Source organism: Aedes aegypti, chromosome 1, assembly GCF_002204515.2.
Source record: "Aedes aegypti strain LVP_AGWG chromosome 1, AaegL5.0 Primary Assembly, whole genome shotgun sequence".
In the NCBI taxonomy this organism is placed as follows: domain Eukaryota; kingdom Metazoa; phylum Arthropoda; class Insecta; order Diptera; family Culicidae; genus Aedes; species Aedes aegypti.
In genome coordinates, this window is record NC_035107.1 from 25,049,833 (window position 1) to 25,068,008 (window position 18,176).

Sequence of the window (18,176 nt, forward strand, 5' to 3'; positions counted from 1 at the left end):
AGCTATCATTAATTGCCAGAAAACTATCTTCATTCGAAAAAAATTCGGCTACGCCGCTCTCCAAAAACTATATGAGCTGTTCAGTGAGAATTTTTTCGAGTATGAAATTTCATCAGCTTATCAAAACTTGATTGATGTTTTTAATGTATCTAAATTTATTCGGTAAAGGATTAACATATCTAGGGCTGGTAGCAGGTTTCTTTTTAGGTACCATTTTTTTGCAAGTCTCTAAAAAGTCTCTATTTTTGATAAAAGGTGTCTGAAGTCTCTATTTTAACCAAAATAGTATCTAAAGTCTCTTTTCTTTCCTTATCTTGCTTGCAGATAACTGAAATGCTAAATTTCTTCTCGTATTTCTCGAGAACAGCCTCAGGAAATATCCTTGTGGTTTCTTTTTTTTTATGGTATACTCAGCTGGAGCTGTATGACAGCTTCGTTGTCTGTGCTGGACCCCGTAGTGCAAATTTTTATCTCTACTTTTGCCAATATTTAGACGGAATAGGCTATGTTGCCCGCTTTAACACTATTTTGGATGAATATTGTGCAGAAGTAGTTTTATTAAATTGTTTTTGCTTCAGTTTCCCTCCCGTAGTCATGTTTGTATAGTCATCCTTTAGTTCTGAGCAATCGGATTCTTGTTTACGCATGGAGAAGCGACATGAAAATATATGTTATTAATTAATGCATTTCTTGGAAATAACATACAGAGCTATGTTGTAGTAGTCTATGTTGACAAATTGTAGCACAGATGTCATCTCCAAGCATCTTTTGACAATGATAGACAGAAAATGTTAATTATACAGAATACGGTCGTATATCAAACGATAGCGATAGGGAGATCCTTTTTTCCCGAATGGAATGAAGGTTATTGAAGTGAAAAACATGAAATGTACTTCCATCTATACGCGAACAAGAACTATCTGAAGTGCCTCGTCATTGTACGTCATGTATTCTCTAGTATTTTAGTCGTTTATGCTACTAGTCTGAAACGTGATGTGTTATACTATATGAATAAATTTCAAAATATGAATCAAGTGTTTGGTTTTAAATAGTCTTTATCTTTCGAAGGTCGTACTGGAATGCTAATCAATACAATACTTTTCTAGGAGAGATGACTGTCTATGTTGCCATCTTGTAGTACCGAATCCATGTTGTAGATAGTTAATATGAGGAGAAGTATCAAATCTAAATGTACTGTAAATGTGTTTGGTGTGGTCATCGATGTGCTGTATGTTCGTCTTATTGTTATTGTTCTGAGGTCTTCTCAAAATGAGCATTCAATTGAATAATGTCTCAAGTTAGTTTACAGTTTGGATAGACAAAGTTATTGGTACGGTATTATGAATATATAGGGGGGCTGAAATGATATACAATATGTGTTCGCTAAGAATTAAAAATGTTACTTACCCTTTCTTAGTATACCCACCAACTCATATGGATCGTTTTTACCTCAGTTTGATGGTAATTCGATCCGTGTCCGTGCTGATCTATGTGCTTCGGCTCCTAATACGACGTTTGATACATACGACAGACCACTTGCTCCCTCGTGATGGTGTTGTTGTTAGTTGTTATACATGAAAAGAAAGAAAGAAAGAAAGTTATTAGTATTAGGAATAAACAGGATTTAGTGAGTTTTCATTGAATTACATTTGACTACATCGCTGATTATAGTCAACGACATCGGAAACTTTTTGTGTTGACTGTTGATCTAGTTTTTCCTCAGTCCCGTTGGTCAGTATTGCTAAAGGTCCTTTTTAACATGTTTATTAGTACTTGGACAAGTTGAATATTTTAAGTTTACTACTTTTGTCATGTTGGTCAATAATGATTTTGAGATTGTTTTATACATCTATTCATATTCAAATCTGGTCTCGTCTTTTTTCATTTAGAATCGTCGTAAATACATTTCTATGTGTTAAAAACTATACTAGAAATAATAAAGAAATAGAAAGTCATTTTTTATTGTCCGGATCCACTTTTCGATGACAAAATAAAGCTTCATCGCGCCTAAGCCCTATCTATTTATTATAATTTTGCGAGAATGAAGTTGTTGTAGTTTTGATACCAACATAATAAATGTGGTTTTTTATTATGATTCTAATGAGAGAAGCATAACAAATTAACATTTGTGTCACATTCTACTCGATGGATCCTCAGTCATTCTCCTCATTAGTCAATATTATAACTATTTAAACAAAATCTAACCTATCTGCATCAAAGCGTGGCTACGGCTCCTGTTACCCCGATGCCTGGTAACAGGATAACCGTTGGATCACATCTGTAAGACTGATGCATTTATGCCAGATGGTTGATGACGCGGCATTAAACAAATATCTCCTGATGTGATACCACCACGACTGGACATGTCTTTGGTTCCCATATAAGTGCTAATGGGGTAAGCCCACCCATCGCGGCAAGATTACACGTCCTAGGGGAGGGAAATATCCTTGTGGTTTCTCCAGAGATTTTATTATGAATTCTTCAAGAAATTGCTTCAGCATTTTTTTAATAGGATGCTTACAGGAGTTCCTCCATAATTTGCTTCAGGAAATCCTTGAACATTTCAACGTTAATACCTCTAGAAATTTTTCTCAGGCAGTACTTTGAACAAAGACCATCTTAGAACTTCCTCCAGATATTTTTTCACCAACTTTCCAACCGAATTCTTCAGTCGTTAATCAAAGAGATATCCAAAGTTTCCCACAGAATTTCTTCCAAGAAAACTTGACAAGAATTTCAACGCCATTTCGTCTACGGTTATTCCAAAGAATAGATCAAAAAGCTTCTCGAGGGGTTATTCGAGTCAATATATTGAGAACATTTCAAATAATTCCCTCAATTCGATCTGTGTTTCTTTAGAGTTTTTTTTTTCTAGAAATTTCTCCAGCATTTTATCCAAGGATCACTGGAGTTCATCCAAACATTTTTCAATGAATTTCTCAAAAAATTCCCATGGAATATTGAAAAGTTCTTTTAAGGTTCCACACAATTTAACACCACAGCAATTTTTTTATGAAATCCTTCGACTGTAGGAATGATTATTCCTACACAATTTTCTAGTAATTTCGTCCTGTATTGCAGGAGATCCTGCGCAATATCCTGCGAGATATTATGATTTTTCTTTTTTTTTTATTATCGTAGCAATAATCAAGAGTAAATCTTCCTGAAAATCCTCTTTAATCAAGGGTGGCCTAAGAAATTACATAAGTAACTGTAACAGAAACTATCCATAAATTTACATCAAGGATTTTTTTTTTTATTTCTCAGCTTTCTGGGAAATTACATCCAAATTTCCTTGGTGAAAACTCCTGGAAGAATGCTTGAGAAAAAGGTTTTGAAAACTTCTAAATATCTTAGAATTAATAGAAGAATGTTCGAGAAGAAATCCTAGGAGCAATCCTGAAGGTATCCTCAGAGAAATTTGTAGTCAAAATCTTATAAAAATTCTAAAGAACAATTTTGTAGAAAATCCTGAGAAATCCTTGGAGGCATCTGGAGAAGTTTTTAGTTGAATATTACAACATGTTTTAAACGGGAGTCTTGGAGGATGTTCTAAAAAAACTAATTGGAGAATCACCGGATAAAATCCTCGAGGACTAAGGACTAATAATATGTGAAGGAATTTCTGATGAAAGCCTTGTGGTATTTTTTGTGATAATGTTTGGAAAAATCTTGATTCTATTTTGAGATATAAAAAAACAAAATGTTTGGAGGAATACCTTAGGAAAATTTTTGGAGAGTGAATATTTTAAATATAGATATGAATCCATCCCTTTCGTAATGTCGTCGTAATACATCAATGAATGTTTGTCCTTTACCAAATGTGCTGGTATGTCGTCGTAATGTCGCAAAAAAAAATATTTGAAAAAAAAAGTTTCAAAAATATTTTCAGAGAAATGGCTGGTCTGATTAAACTATTTTGTCCTGTTTCCTGTTTGGTTTCGGTTTTTGATTACTGTTGTGTCTCTTTTCGGTCTCTTTTTGGTTACTTTTTAATCTTTTTTTTTCCTGGAATATATTTAACATCAGAAATTTTTTTTCGAAGAGTAAACTGGAACTTGAACAACAATCAATTCGAAATTTCGTAACAATCATGACTAATTTAGAACTTTTTCGAATGAAATGCAAACATTTATAATTTAATCATATTACCACAGTCAAATGTTATACGGTCGAACGCGATTACCCAGGGGCTTGATAATCCGTGTTTCTATCATAAAAAAATGGATCCGGGATCCAAAAGTTTTACGAATTATTTGTGTTAATTTAGATTGTTGATATATTGCCACATATCCAAGTAAAGTTTAATTTAGCGCCCATGAAGCTGTCTAAGTTATCCAAACGACCGATGGAAATGAATGGTACATAATCTGTACAAAAAATACTTTCAAGAAGACATATACTGATGCAAAGTTGAAAGTTCCGTTCATCAATTTGTTTTAGACATATAAAATTACAGTATTTCTTGAACCTGGAATTATTTTTATAAAATCTGGAAATATCAGGGAATTTCATTTTGCTAAACGAGTAGACACCCTGTAAATTCAACCCACACCCCATATGCAATAGAATTTCAATAAATGCTATTAGTTTCCTCAAATTACACTTTTACAGTATCTGCACGTTGGTCGTGAAGCCCCTCCGATTGCCCGGTAGTAGGCCGACCTAGAGACCCAGCTCGAGGGGTCCCTTGCTACTGAGAGTTTACCGCGAGCTTTGCTAGGGTAAAAATCCTTTCGAATTCCTTCCAGGATCCTTCCGGATTCCTTCCAGGATCCGTTCGGATTCCTTCCAGGATCCTTTCGGATTCCTTCCAGAATCCTTTCGGATTCCTTCCAGGATCCTTTCGGATTCCTTCCAGGGGCCTTTCGGATTCCTTCCAGGATCCTTTCGAATTCCTTCCAGGACCTTTCGGATTCCTTCCAGGATCCTTTCGGATTCCTTCCAGGATCCTTTCGGATTCCTTCCAGGATCCTCTCGGATTCCTTCCAGGATCCTCTCGGATTCCTTCCAGGATCCTCTCGGATTCCTTCCAGGATCCTCTCGGATTCCTTCCAGGATCCTCTCGGATTCCTTCCAGGATCCTCTCGGATTCCTTCCAGGATCCTCTCGGATTCCTTCCAGGATCCTCTCGGATTCCTTCCAGGCCAGGATCCTCTCGGATTCCTTCCAGGATCCTCTCGGATTCCTTCCAGGATCCTCTCGGATTCCTTCCAGGATCCTCTCGGATTCCTTCCAGGATCCTCTCGGATTCCTTCCAGGATCCTCTCGGATTCCTTCCAGGATCCTCTCGGATTCCTTCCAGGATCCTCTCGGATTCCTTCCAGGATCCTCTCGGATTCCTTCCAGGATCCTCTCGGATTCCTTCCAGGATCCTCTCGGATTCCTTCCAGGATCCTCTCGGATTCCTTCCAGGACCCTTTCGGATTTCTTCCAGGACCCTTTCGGATTCCTTCCAGGATCCTTTCGGATTCCTTCCAGGATCCTTTCGGATTCCTTCCAGGATCCTTTCGGATTCCTTCCAGGACCCTTTCGTATTCCTTCCAGGATCCTTTCGTATTCCTTCCAGGATCCTTTCGGATTCCTTCCAGGATCCTTTCGGATTCCTTCCGGGATCCTTTCGGATTCCTTCCAGGATCCTTTCGGATTCCTTCCAGGATCCTTTCGGATTCCTTCAAAGATCCTTTCCGATTCTCTCCAGGATCCATTCGAATTCCTTCCAGAATCTTTTCGGATTCCTTCCAGAATCCTTTCGAATTCCTTCCAGGATCCTTTCGGATTCCTTCCAGGATCCTTTGTGAATCCTTGCATGGATTCTTCGATTGCCCTACCAGAATCCTTTGAGAGCCTTCTTAGGAACCTTCTGGAGCCCTTCAAAGATCCTTCGGAACCCCTTGTAGGATGCTTCGGAAATCCTTTCAGGATTTTTCGGGAATCTTTAGAGTACCGTTCGGTAGCTCTTCTTGGATCCTTTCGAAACACTTCCAGGATCCTTCTAGACCCCTTCCAAGATCTTTCGAAAGCCATTCTAGAATCCTTCGGGAGTTCTTCTTCCAGGATTTGGAAGTCAGTCCAGAATCCTTCGGAAATCATTCCAGGATCCTTTTCAAATACTTCGGAAATCCTTCTGAAATCATTGAGAAATCCATGCAGAAGCCTTGAAAAACGATTCCAGAATCTTTTCGAAATACTCCGGGAACCTCTCCAAGATCCACTCTGAATCCTTCGGGAGTCTTTCTAGGATCCTTTGGGAATCCTCTGAAAATCCTTCGTAAATCTTTCCGGAATCCATTGGATATTCTCAAAAATATTTCAGAAATCCTTCGAAAAACTATTAGAAATCCTCCCAGGATTGTTCGGAAATTCTTCAGAATATATTGTACTTCGACAATGTATTTGGCAAAGCTATTCAGTACATTAAAAGCTATTCAGTACATTCTATTTGAAGACTATACGTAAATTTACCACTCATCAGACTCTAGACCTTACTGTAACAGTCTGGAAGAATAAAAATACGTTCAACACGTGGAAAATACAGCTCATATGATTTGCACAGTAGCGTTGTGAAAACCTTCCCGAAATCCAACGCATGCGCACTTTGGTTCTCCTGTGAACTCGAAATCTGCCGTCAAAACAACATCCTGCTTTCCGTTCCGCAAGTCCAGGATGGACGTCCCCTTTCGGAGCGCCATAAACGATCCGCACCAATGTCGCCTGTGCCTCCGGGTATGCGACGACACTTTCCTAGAGAGCATCTTCTCCGGCCAGGAGTACAGCATCGCGCACCAGATCTTCGAGTGCACCTCGATACGCGTAACCCAGCAGGACAATCTGACCAAAATCTGTCGAAACTGTGCGGCACTGCTGTTCATCACAACCGAGTTCCGGAACGCGTGCTTCAAGACCAACCGGCTTCTGTTGGAGGACTTTGTGATCTTGGAGGTGGGAGAGTGGGTGGATGAAGCAAACCGGAAGGCGCTGAAGAATTGCTCGGAGTTGATTGTGAAGCACAAGCAGCAGGTGGACTATCTGTACGATAGTATAGTGCCGGATTCGGAGTCCTATCTGGCGGGATCGCTGGAAATCGAACGGGAGTTGTTCAACTCCGCAAGCACGAGTGATGGTAAGGAACCGAAGGAAAAGGATGGCGCAGAGGATATTCCGGACGTGCAGCCGGAAGAACCGGACCCGGAGATTATCCAAGAGATTACAAAGTTCTTGGAGGCTCAGCAGACGATCGGTGAAGGTGGACTGTGTCAATTGTGCTCCTTGGATGTAGGCCGAAACATTCCAGAAGATTCTGTGACCACGATTCGAAGATATTTCAAAGGCGCGCAAACCATATGGATCTGCGATGTGTGTCGACAGTGCCTGGAAATTATATCGCTGTGGAAGGACTCGTTTCGAAGTAAAGCAGTTGCGAAAGCGACTTACAAACTAAGCAATATCAAGGAGACTCAGAGACATCTGTTGAAGCAGTTTCGCGACCTCAACGCTCAACTGGAGAAGAAACCTCACAAGGCAAAATCGGTCGGAACGAAACCTAGCAAGCGCAAGAAAATCGAGTGTGGTCTCTGTGGCAAGCAGTACGATAGCTGGAAGATGAAGGCGCATATGAACGAGCACGAGAGTAAGAATCAAACACGCTTTTCAACGGTCAGTCAACCGGTTGATTGGAACGGTTTTCTTTTTCAGGGAAGAAGCCTTACCAATGTGATCAGCTCGGATGCAGCAGTGCTTTCAGTGGGGTTGATCTGCTGAACCGTCACAAGAAGCTGTGGCACTCGGACTACTTCTACAAGAGCTGCTCGACCTGTGGTAAGAAGTGCAAAACCCAGGGAATCTACAAGACGCACATCTCCTACCACGAGGAACCGCAGCTGCCTTGTGAGGTGTGCGGGAAGCTGATGAGGAACAAGTATGCTTCCAAAAGTATCAAGAATCTAACTCCAAACAAATACCCGTTTCTGTCTCATTGTAGGAGAAGCATGTGGAAACACATGAAGTCCCATCAGACGCCGGAGAATCGGGAACACGTGTGCGAGGTATGCAACAAGCGGTTTGCCGTGGCTTACACTCTGCGAGTGCACAAACGGATTCACACCAATGAGAAGCCATTTCCCTGCGGGAACTGTGGGAAGCAATTTCAGTATAACTGTCTGCTGAAGAACCACCTCGAAAGGTGCCATGCAGGAGAACCTTCTGCAGAACTCGAGTTGACGTAGCCAGGGGCGCAGTCAGAAAACTTAATAAATTGTTTGAATATTTCGAAAAAAAATATCTTGAGCATTTTTCTTTATAAAACAGTTGCATAATCATATATTTCTTGAAGATTTTTTGTGGAATTCTCAAAAAAGTAGTTATTTGTAAATCTATTATGGAACTCAGAAGATTCATGCCAAGTTTGAACGAATTAATCCAGGAGTTCTCCGGAAAATTCGTCTATGAATTTGACAAGGCATATATATTCTTATTGACACTTTTGCTCAGATTCTCTTCAAGGTATTTCTACAAATATCATCCTAGGATTTAGCTTTGAAATTATTCCTGAGAGTCCTCGAATATCTCCAGCGAGTCCTCAGCATTACCACAAGGTATTTTCGAGAATGCATCGATGTTTTTTTTTTTGTCAGATGTTCATCTTTGAATTCGTTTGATAATTCCTATGAAATCTCTTCAAAAATTTCCTAAAAAAAACTTCCATGAATACTTCTATTACCCTTTACGTCCCCGACCCCCGACAAGGCATTTTCGAATAGCTACTATGTTGTTAATTTCCGTTCGATTTTCTTAAAACCACTCTCAGTTAACTTTAAAAAGGTACCAGTTATTAAATGGACAATGCTGAATTCGAAACCAGGCCGGAGATATTTCGAGCTGCACTGGAAGTCACGGAGTTTTCATGTAAATCGTAGGATAATGATCGTTTGTCATCATTTATACACAATATGATTTAGTTTAACAACTACCGAAAAGCTAAACATTACATATAATTTGCAATTGGATTAGATGGACAAATTGATGTGAAGATTTGCGAAAAAGTTACACGTCTTCTCAGTGAGAATCGAACTCACGACTCCCCGATCTCTAGTTGGGGCGCGTTACCGCTACGCCATGAGAGGACTCATGAACGCAGAAGTTAACCTGAATTCGGTTTCAGCTCAATAATCACGTGGTCCTTTTTCACAAAGTGCACCTCTTTCGGAAGAATTAGATGCCCATCCAAACACAACGCTTTCTATATATATCCAATGCCTACACTGTAAGACTAAAGTACCCTTTAAAGGGTAAAAAAGTACCCTCTTTGAGAGAAACTAGTTTAACTCATAAAAAGAGTACAGTGCTTGTACTCTTTAATGGGTAAACCGCTTGTACGTCAAATTAAGGTGTAAACTTTACCCATTATTTGGTTTGAAGAAAACAATAAAATGGGTAAATTTTGCCCACTTTCTCTCTCTTTGAATAACCTTATAAAATATATTCTTTTGTTGAAAAATAAGAGAATACCAATGAAACTAAAATGAAATACAACATTTATTTTACAAACATATAAAACAATTAATAAATTAACCCCAACATGCAATGCTGAACCGGCAACTCATTGAAGAAATCAGGACAGCTTGGAAGATCGGATGATTTTTACGAGGTCTTCGTTTGTTCCAGCTCGCATCTTCTTTCACCCGTTCTGCATTGGTTGAATCTGAAAAAAAAACATATATAAATATTCTTCAAAGGTCGTTCGATGATTTTAATTGATAGGGATTGAAAATACTTACCGTTAAATAGCAATTAAAAAAGTTTTGATGAACTTTCACGATCTCACTGATTCGAAGTTGCGACTCCATTAAGTATTTTTTCACTCTTTAATGGGTAAGTGTCCAAAACTAACAAGAGGGCAAAAAATACCCTCTTTTGAAACTTTTCAATTACCCGTTATTTTGACAGCTCATATATCATTGAAAAAAGGGTATTTTTTACTCCTTAAAGGGTAATGCCGGGTTTACAGTGTAGCCCAAGAGCGCATTGTTTTTTAGGTATAGGAATAGCACACTACACTAGCCAGCAACTGCGCTGGCTGAGGTATCTATTGTGTGGGCTTCCAATGCGTCGCGACGTTCTCAAACGACCGGTTACGGAACATGAGTCCGTTGCTCGATAAATACTTGTTTTTAATTATGAATCGTGGTTTACGGCTAACCAGCCGAGTGGAAGTTTAACAACTACCATTGGAAGCCCACACAACAGATACCTCAGCCAGCGCAGTTGCTGGCTAGTGTAGTGTGCTATTCCTATACCTAAAAAACAATGCGCTCTCGGGCTAGGCATTGGATATATAAGCGTTGTGTTTGGATGGGCATCTAATTCTTTCGAAAGAGGTGCACTTTGTGAAAAAGGACCACGTGATTATTGAGCTGAAATCGAATTCAGGTTAACTTCTGCGTTCATGAGTCCTCTCATGGCGTAATGGTAACGCGCCCCAACTAGAGATCGGGGAGTCGTGGGTTCGATTCTCACTGAGAAGACGTGTAACTTTTTCGCAAATCTTCACATCAATTTGTCCATCTAATCCAATTGCAAATTATATGTAATGTTTAGCTTTTCGGTAGTTGTTAAACTTCCACTCGGCTGGTTAGCCGTAAACCACGATTCATAATTAAAAACAAGTATGAATTAGTTGTTCATTCTGGAACACCGTTGCCGGTTCCACCAGAGGCCCCTTTGCGAACATTTCCGTTTCATGTCCAAAACATGCGACGTCTCAATTTTAATGAATTCGAGAGAACTCGTCAATAGATAAAGAATAAACTCGGTACGAACAGATGTGGCACTGGTTACACGAGGGCCTCTTTAGGGACATTTCCGCTTTATGTCCAAACATGCCGTGCGACATCTCAATCTTCGTGAATTCGAAAGGATATGTCAATTAATGAAGAATAAATTCGATACGAACAGATGTGGTCACTCCAGGGCACCTAGCACAGGATCCGTCAGGGCCTATGAGGGAACATTTCCGTTTTATATCCAAAATGTACCGTACTACGTCTTATCTTTGTGAATTCGATGGAACTCATCAATAAACCTGGGTACGAACAGATGTGCCTTCTGATTACAGGTTTCCAAAAGTATATGAAATTTAAATTCCTCGATAAATTTTCGAGACATTCCTGAAACATATAAATATAGGAATCGCTGAATGAAATACTGGAAGGAATATTTTAATTATGCTTTCCAAGAAGAGCTTTTTAGGAATTTATTACTACTAGTTTAGAGGAGTTCCTGTATAAAGTTGTGTAACAATCGTTATATGCCTATAGACAATTGAGTAAAGTAATTATTTGTGTTCATTCTGGAAACAAGATCTAAAAGCATGCCAGGAAGAATTTATGAAGGGCACAAACATAATGTTTAAAGTTTTTATCAGAGATATCTCCGAAAGAGTTTTTGGAGAATTTCTTGCAAAGGAACTATTGGGAGTGCGCAATAAGAACGTCTGGTTCGGTTAACGGTTGAGTCAACAAGAAAATATATTTTGTTTATTTAACCAGAGTTGTATTGCGCATTTCTTTCACCACTGGACTATCGCAGAAGTTTTTATATGTGCGGAAACGCCAATGAAAGTGTGCAATGGCATCAAATCGGGTAGGTGTCTTTGGGGGACTTATTCTTTGTAAATCAGAGAATAAGTGCTCTGAAGATACCAACGTGATTCGATGCAATCCCGCACTTTTATTCACACTTTCGCACTTATGAGGCCGCACTTCGCAGTCCAGTGGTGAAAGAAATACACAATAGTATTTATGACTAGAAACATTCTAGATTTGACAAGTTTAGTATTGTACTTTTCATAATACTGTGTTGTACGGTGGGTGTCACGGATTGAAATACAATTGTATCATACACTGAAATGAATTTTATTGTATAAACTACTGAATCCATGGTAAAATTAAGAACTGCACCAACGATTTTCAACCGACTACATTAATCTGTTAACTCTACCAAAACATAGTCAACATCACTACACAAGAAAATTTCTTCTGTTGATTTAACCAGAGTTGTAGTATTTTTGACTAGAAACATTCTTGATTTGAGAAGTTTAGCATCATACTTTTGACCACACTGTGTTGTACGGTGGGTGTCACGGATTGAAATACAATGCTTTGTAGTGGATACAACTATGGACGTAGTCAAATTTACTGCACTGCTCAGTGATTTTCACCAGATTATAGTAAACTTAACAGATTTTTGTAGTCGGTTGAAAATCGTTGGTGCAGTTCTTAATTCTACCATGGATTCGGTAGATTATACAACAACATTTGTTTGCGTGTATGATACTAAAGACTGCAAACTCGCCTAAATTTAGTATTAGCATTAAGCATTTCGCACAAATTCGTAGGTGGTACAGTCCTAGACCATTGTATGAAAGTTGCCTCCTTCCCGTCCGTTATCAAAGTTAGAAATTTGGGACTAACCTCTAACTCTTAGACAAGATTGACGCATCCTCCAATAATCAAGAGATGTCCTGGCCACGTCCTTGCGAAAGCTGGGGAATGGGAAAGGATGATTGATTGAACACCTACTTAACTGCCCATAAAAGCATAATCGTCCCATATGGATTTCCAAAGCAACACGTGTTTTTATCGCAGCATTCATGTTTTAACATATACTTTACGGTGCATATCAAAATTTACACACTTTGTTTGAAAATGTTGTGGAAAAATATGAACTTGGTGCAGTCCCATATTGAAAAATAAAGGCATAACAGTCTCTATATGAACTTTCAACCCTAATAGCAAGTGGAAAACGTGAATTTTTGTTCAAGTTTATATTTTTTGCTAATCAATAAAAGCAAAATGAGTTATCTGTGCGGTGGTGCGAAATTAATAAGGCATGCACAAATGTACTAGAAAATTGTGAACAATTGTATGAATAGAAAAACTTCAAACTTTGAGCACTATTTTCTCAATGCCTACTAATTCTATATGGGACAGTTATGCTTTTATGGGCAGTTAAGAAAGATGCAGAGAACTCTTCGACCTCTCATAGGTGTTACGGGATGTTGTGGAATGTTTATGGAAAGGGTAGTGCCATAGAATACGTTCGGTAAACGTTCTGGCCGACAAATGGTTATTATTTACGCATAGTGATCATGCGCTGCTGATCAGAACAAACTCACCAAATTCCTTTATTGAAACTCCTCTGCAATCCGTCGCTCCTCTAATAATGAACAATGGCGTGAGCCGTAACTTAGAACTGCCCATCGAAATGCAAGCACCGCACGAAACATCGACAAAAAAAATTGCAGTTCATAATCCATCCACGAACATTCAATTTTTGAATCAACACGCTTCACGGCGTGTCTGGTAGAACAATATTATTACAAAAAAATAGGCATCGCTAAATCTTTCACCATTCGAAAATATAGGTTTTAAGCTTTCATTTGACGTGTTCCCCAAAAAAATCTACCGAGGGATTCCGAACATTTTTTTTTATTTTAAATTTTTGTTCCTTAATGTATATTATTTTAAATGTAATCATGGTTGTTGGAGTAAATCGGTAACGCAGTGTGCTGATGACCTCCTTGGAGACCGATGGTCTCCCTAGCAACCGAAGTTTTCGTTAATAAACAACGGTGCAATTTTTTTCATTCCTGTTCAAGACTTCACTCAAGGTAGTTAAATAAAATTTCTTTCTGCTCTTAAAATTTTGTTCCGGTTATTTCCAACCATCAAGAGGTTATGGGCGACTCACGCAAGGATTCGGTCCACGGGATCCCGCTATTCTCGGGCACCGGTTTCGATAACTGGCGTTTTCGAGTGGAGAAATATTTGAAGTCCGTGAAGCTTTTGGATGTACTCAAGAACGATCCTCCGGCGGAAGTGGCCGAGCTCACGAAGTTCCAGGAAGATGACGGTAAGGCGGCGTACCTGCTGATCTCATTCATCCATGACGATCTGCTGGATCTGGTGCGGGACAAGGAGACGTCCAAGGAGATTTGGAATAGTCTTGAAACCGTCTACGCTAAGAAGTCCGTCTCATCGTAAACGTTCGTCAGGAAGCAACTTGCGAAGCTGCGGATGTTGGAAGGTGCGTCCGTGAAAGATCACCTGAAAACCTTCGAAGAGCTGATCCGGCAACTGAAGCTGGCTGGAGCGAAGCTTGAAGAAAACGATATTGTGTCCCAGCTGTTTGCTACCCTTCCCGAGTCGTTCGATCCGTTAGTAACGGCGTTGGAAAATCTAGGTGAGGAAAATCTCAAGCTGGATGTTGTTCGCGAGCGACTTCTTGCCGAGGAGCTCAAGAAAACCGACCGGGCGGATTCCTACCTAGAAAAACCTGCAGCATTTCAAGGATCAAAGCAAAAGTCTGGTAAGTTCACCGGAAAGTGCAATCGTTGCTAGAGGAAGGGACACAAGGCAAAGGACTGCCGTGTGAAATTAAAGACGGATAGGCACGCTGAAGCTAACGCTGCTTCTGGAGGTAAGGCGGTGGCTTTCATGACCGGAAGATGTTCCCAAACGCAAGACAAGAAAGTGGTTTCCTTCAAGCTGGATTCCGGAGCATCAGACCACATTGTAAACGTGAAGCATTGTTTCGCCGACCTCACGAAGCTGAAGCAACCTGTCGTCATTAACGTGGCAAAGGACGATCAATCCCTGATTTCCTGGCACCGAGGCACGATCAAAGGCGTCAACAGGGAAGGTGAATCAGCCTGAATGATGTCCTTTTCGTACCTGATCTTCGAGCGAACCTGATATCTGTAAAGAAGATGGCAAAATCGGATCTGGATGTCACATTCACGAAAAAGGAAGCAATCCTCAAGCACGGTCGTGATCTGATTGCGAGATGTCCTATGCGGGGAGACTTCTACGAGCTCGATCTCCGCGTCAATACTGTGGCGGCCAACATGTGTGGAGCTATGAACGGTAATCTGTGGCATCGTCGACTGGCCCATTTGGGGAGCAAGAACTTGCAGGCACTCGTCAAGCATGACATGGTAACAGGTATTCCTGAGGATCCAGGTAAATTTTATTTTTGCGATGTTTGTGTTCTCGGAAAGCAATGCCGAGAACCATTCACGGGTACTAGAGTGCGTGCTGCAAGACCTCTAGAACGAGTGCACTCCGATGTGTGCGGTCCAATCACACCAGCGGCTTGGGATGGTTCTCGGTACGTTGTCACCTTTATTGATGATTACACGCACTTCGCAGTAGCATATCCCATCAAGAAGAAGTCTGAGGTGTTCCAGAAGTTCCGAGAGTATGAGGCCATGGCTAGTGCTGCTCTGGGGCATTCGATTTCGAAGTTGACTGTCGATCAAGGGCGCGAGTATTTCTCCAACGATCAACGGGATTTTTACGTTTCCAAGGGGATCCAAGTCGAGCCAACCGCAGCGTACACTCCACAGCAAAACGGGGTATCCGAACGGTTCAATCGGACAATTGTCGAGAAGGTGCGTGCGATGCTGATTGAAGCCAAAGTTCCGAAAAATTTGTGGAACGAAGCGGTCTTAGCGGCGGTATACCTGACAAACAGGAGTCCAACGAACGCGGTATCATGTTGGAAGACTCCTGCGGAAATTGGTCACAAGCCGGACGTGAGCAAATTACGTGTTTTCGGCTGTAAAGCGTTTGTCCACGGCAAAGAGACGCAAACTGGACCCGAAGAGTAAGCCTGCTGTGATGATCGGCTATGCGCCGAATGCCTATCGCCTGTGGGACAAAGAGAAGAAGTTATTCTTGGCCAGAGATGTCAAGTTTGATGAGAGCAATTTTCCGTTTGCCACTGAGATGCGTGACGAAATTCCTTTGGTTGTGGCTCCGTACGATTTCGAGGATCAAAATGATGTGGAATGCGTGCAACCCTCTGAACAGTCGGTTCAATCCGATGAGCCGCTGGTGGCTCAATATAATGACATCCTGACTGACGATGAAGAAAGCGAGGTTGAAGACGACGGAGTTGAAGCGACCGGAGCGCTCCCTTCGCAAATAGACCGTGGTTCAAACCTCGAAATGGAAACCCCGAGGCGCAGCGAACGGGAGCGCAGACTCCCCGGTAAGTTGAAAGAATTTCTGGTTGGAAAAATTTTCACTGCCGCGCAGTCCCATTCTACAGATAAAGTCCGAAACCTTCCTGATGTGCCATTCGACGGTTCTGTGGGACAAGATTATTGATAAGGCGCAGCGGTTTGGTTTTATAATACGTGTTTATTGGTTAGTAGTTGGAATAGGAATGAAGAAGAAAAAGAAGACGTCACTTCCTCTATGGGTGCTTTGATCATGGACATGGACTTCCGGTTGCTTAGATCAACACCCCCGCTCAACCGAAGAGATTCAGCTTCTCCCGAAGATGTGCAAATGGTCCTGCTGGTAGGCCTTTGGTAAATATATCAGCAACTTGTTCTTTTGTAGATACATAAACTGGCCGAATAATCTTGTTCTGGATGCATTCTCGAATAAAGTGGAATCGAATATCCACATGCTTCATTCTTCGATGATCCCGAGGCTCCTCAGCAATTCGTATGCACGATTGATTGTCCTCAAATATTCTAGTCGGTTCGGAAATATCAACGCCAAATTCTTGTAGCACATTTCTTGGCCAAATTGCTTCACATGCTGCTTGACTTAATGAAACGTACTCTGCTTCTGTCGATGAGAGAGCTACGGTGTTCTGTTTTCTTGTAGTCCACGAAACGGTTGCATCATGGATTTTGAATGTAAAGCCAGAAATAGATCGCCTGTCCTCACCATCGTTTCCCCAATCTGCATCTGCGTATCCTATCAGCGGACTGGAATCAGCTCTGCGACGATACACTAATCCATAATCTCTGGTCCCTTTTAGGTAGCGTAAAACCCTTTTCAGGTGGCTCCAGTGCTTATCTGTAGGTGCTGCTTGATATCGGCTGAAAGTGTTGACTGCGGCGGCGATGTCTGGTCTGGTTGATAGCATCAAGTATGATAAGCATCCTATCAACTCCTTGTAAGGCTGCTTGGTCAGTTCTATGTTTCCTTCATGTTCAAACTGCGGCTTTGGTTCCATTGGGGTTGATGTTGGTCGACATTCTTCCATTCCGAAACGTTTCAGCATTCCATCAATGTATTTGGGCTGACTAATCTTGATTTGATTCTCATATCGTTCAACTTTGATTCCGAGGAACTGCTTAACTTCTCCCATATCTGTCATTTCAAATCTTTCGGAAAGTTGATTCTTGATAAGTTGAATTTCTTCAAGGTTGTTTGTCATCAGCAAAATATCATCTACATACAGCAACAAGTATACGACCACTCCTCCAGTACGCTTCCAATATAAACAGCAGTCGTAGTTGGATCGTTTGAATCCCAAGCTCAAAACAAACGAATTGAACGCCTCATTCCAGCTTCGTGGTGCTTGCTTGAGTCCATAAAGCGATTTTTGCAAACGGCACACCATGTTCCGATCTCCTTCCTCGAATCCCTCTGGCTGGTACATGTAAATTACTTCCTTCAAATTTCCATTCAGAAACGCCGTTTTTACGTCCATTTGATGTATGGTGTACTTGAATTGATTCGCTATACTCAGCATAATCCGGAACGTTGTTATTCGTGCCACTGGTGCGTATGTCTCTGTATAATCATAATTCTTCTTCTGCGAATATCCTTTGGCAACAAGCCGCGCTTTATACCTTTCAATGTTGCCGTTGTCATCACGTTTGATCCGGAATACCCATTTACAATCCACGATGTTTTTCTCTTTTGGCTTCGGATGCAAAGTCCAAGTTCCATTTTTCTTTAAACTCTGCAACTCGCTTTCAATCGCTTCCTTCCATCGGTCCCAATCATCTCTCTTTTTCAGCTCAGCAATGTTATTCGGTATTTCTTCAACAAAAGCTTCTGCATTCAACGCATAGGCCATCGGAGTTTCAACACTGCTATAGGACACGTGGTAGTCATTCATCCAGACAGGAGGATTCGTCAATCGCTTCGATACTGGTTGATCACTGAACGATTCATCAACAGCATGTACTCTCTTCCGTCTCGGATCAGATACAACATCTTCAACATTTCCAGCTTGTTCGACACCTGCAGCTTCTATAACATTCTGTTCATTTTCATCGTTATTCTGTATTTGTCGTATTTGATTTTCATCTTGTACTTTAGCTTCATTTTGATCATCTATCACGGGTTCATTATCGGTTTGCG

The 18,176-nt window shown here is 40.8% G+C and overlaps 1 protein-coding gene across 1 annotated transcript; it reads left to right on the forward strand.

Moving 5' to 3' along the window:
• Positions 1 to 6,591: 6,591 nt before the first annotated feature.
• Positions 6,592 to 8,233, forward strand: LOC5580061 (zinc finger protein 90). The gene is made up of 3 exons (XM_001654770.2): positions 6,592 to 7,630; positions 7,696 to 7,918; positions 7,982 to 8,233. Exons 1-3 carry the CDS (start codon positions 6,667 to 6,669, stop codon positions 8,223 to 8,225), a joined length of 1,431 nt encoding a protein of 476 aa, XP_001654820.2. The 5' UTR covers positions 6,592 to 6,666; the 3' UTR covers positions 8,226 to 8,233.
• Positions 8,234 to 18,176: the final 9,943 nt, after the last annotated feature.

Excerpts from the sequence above, each read along its gene's own strand:
- LOC5580061 (XM_001654770.2), top strand. The coding sequence starts at position 6,667 with ATGGACGTCCCCTTTCGGAGCGCCATAAACGATCCGCACCAATGTCGC. Across the intron at positions 7,631-7,695 it reads GCATATGAACGAGCACGAGA|GGAAGAAGCCTTACCAATGT; the intron begins GTAAGAATCAAA and ends TTTCTTTTTCAG. Across the intron at positions 7,919-7,981 it reads GGGAAGCTGATGAGGAACAA|GAGAAGCATGTGGAAACACA; the intron begins GTATGCTTCCAA and ends GTCTCATTGTAG.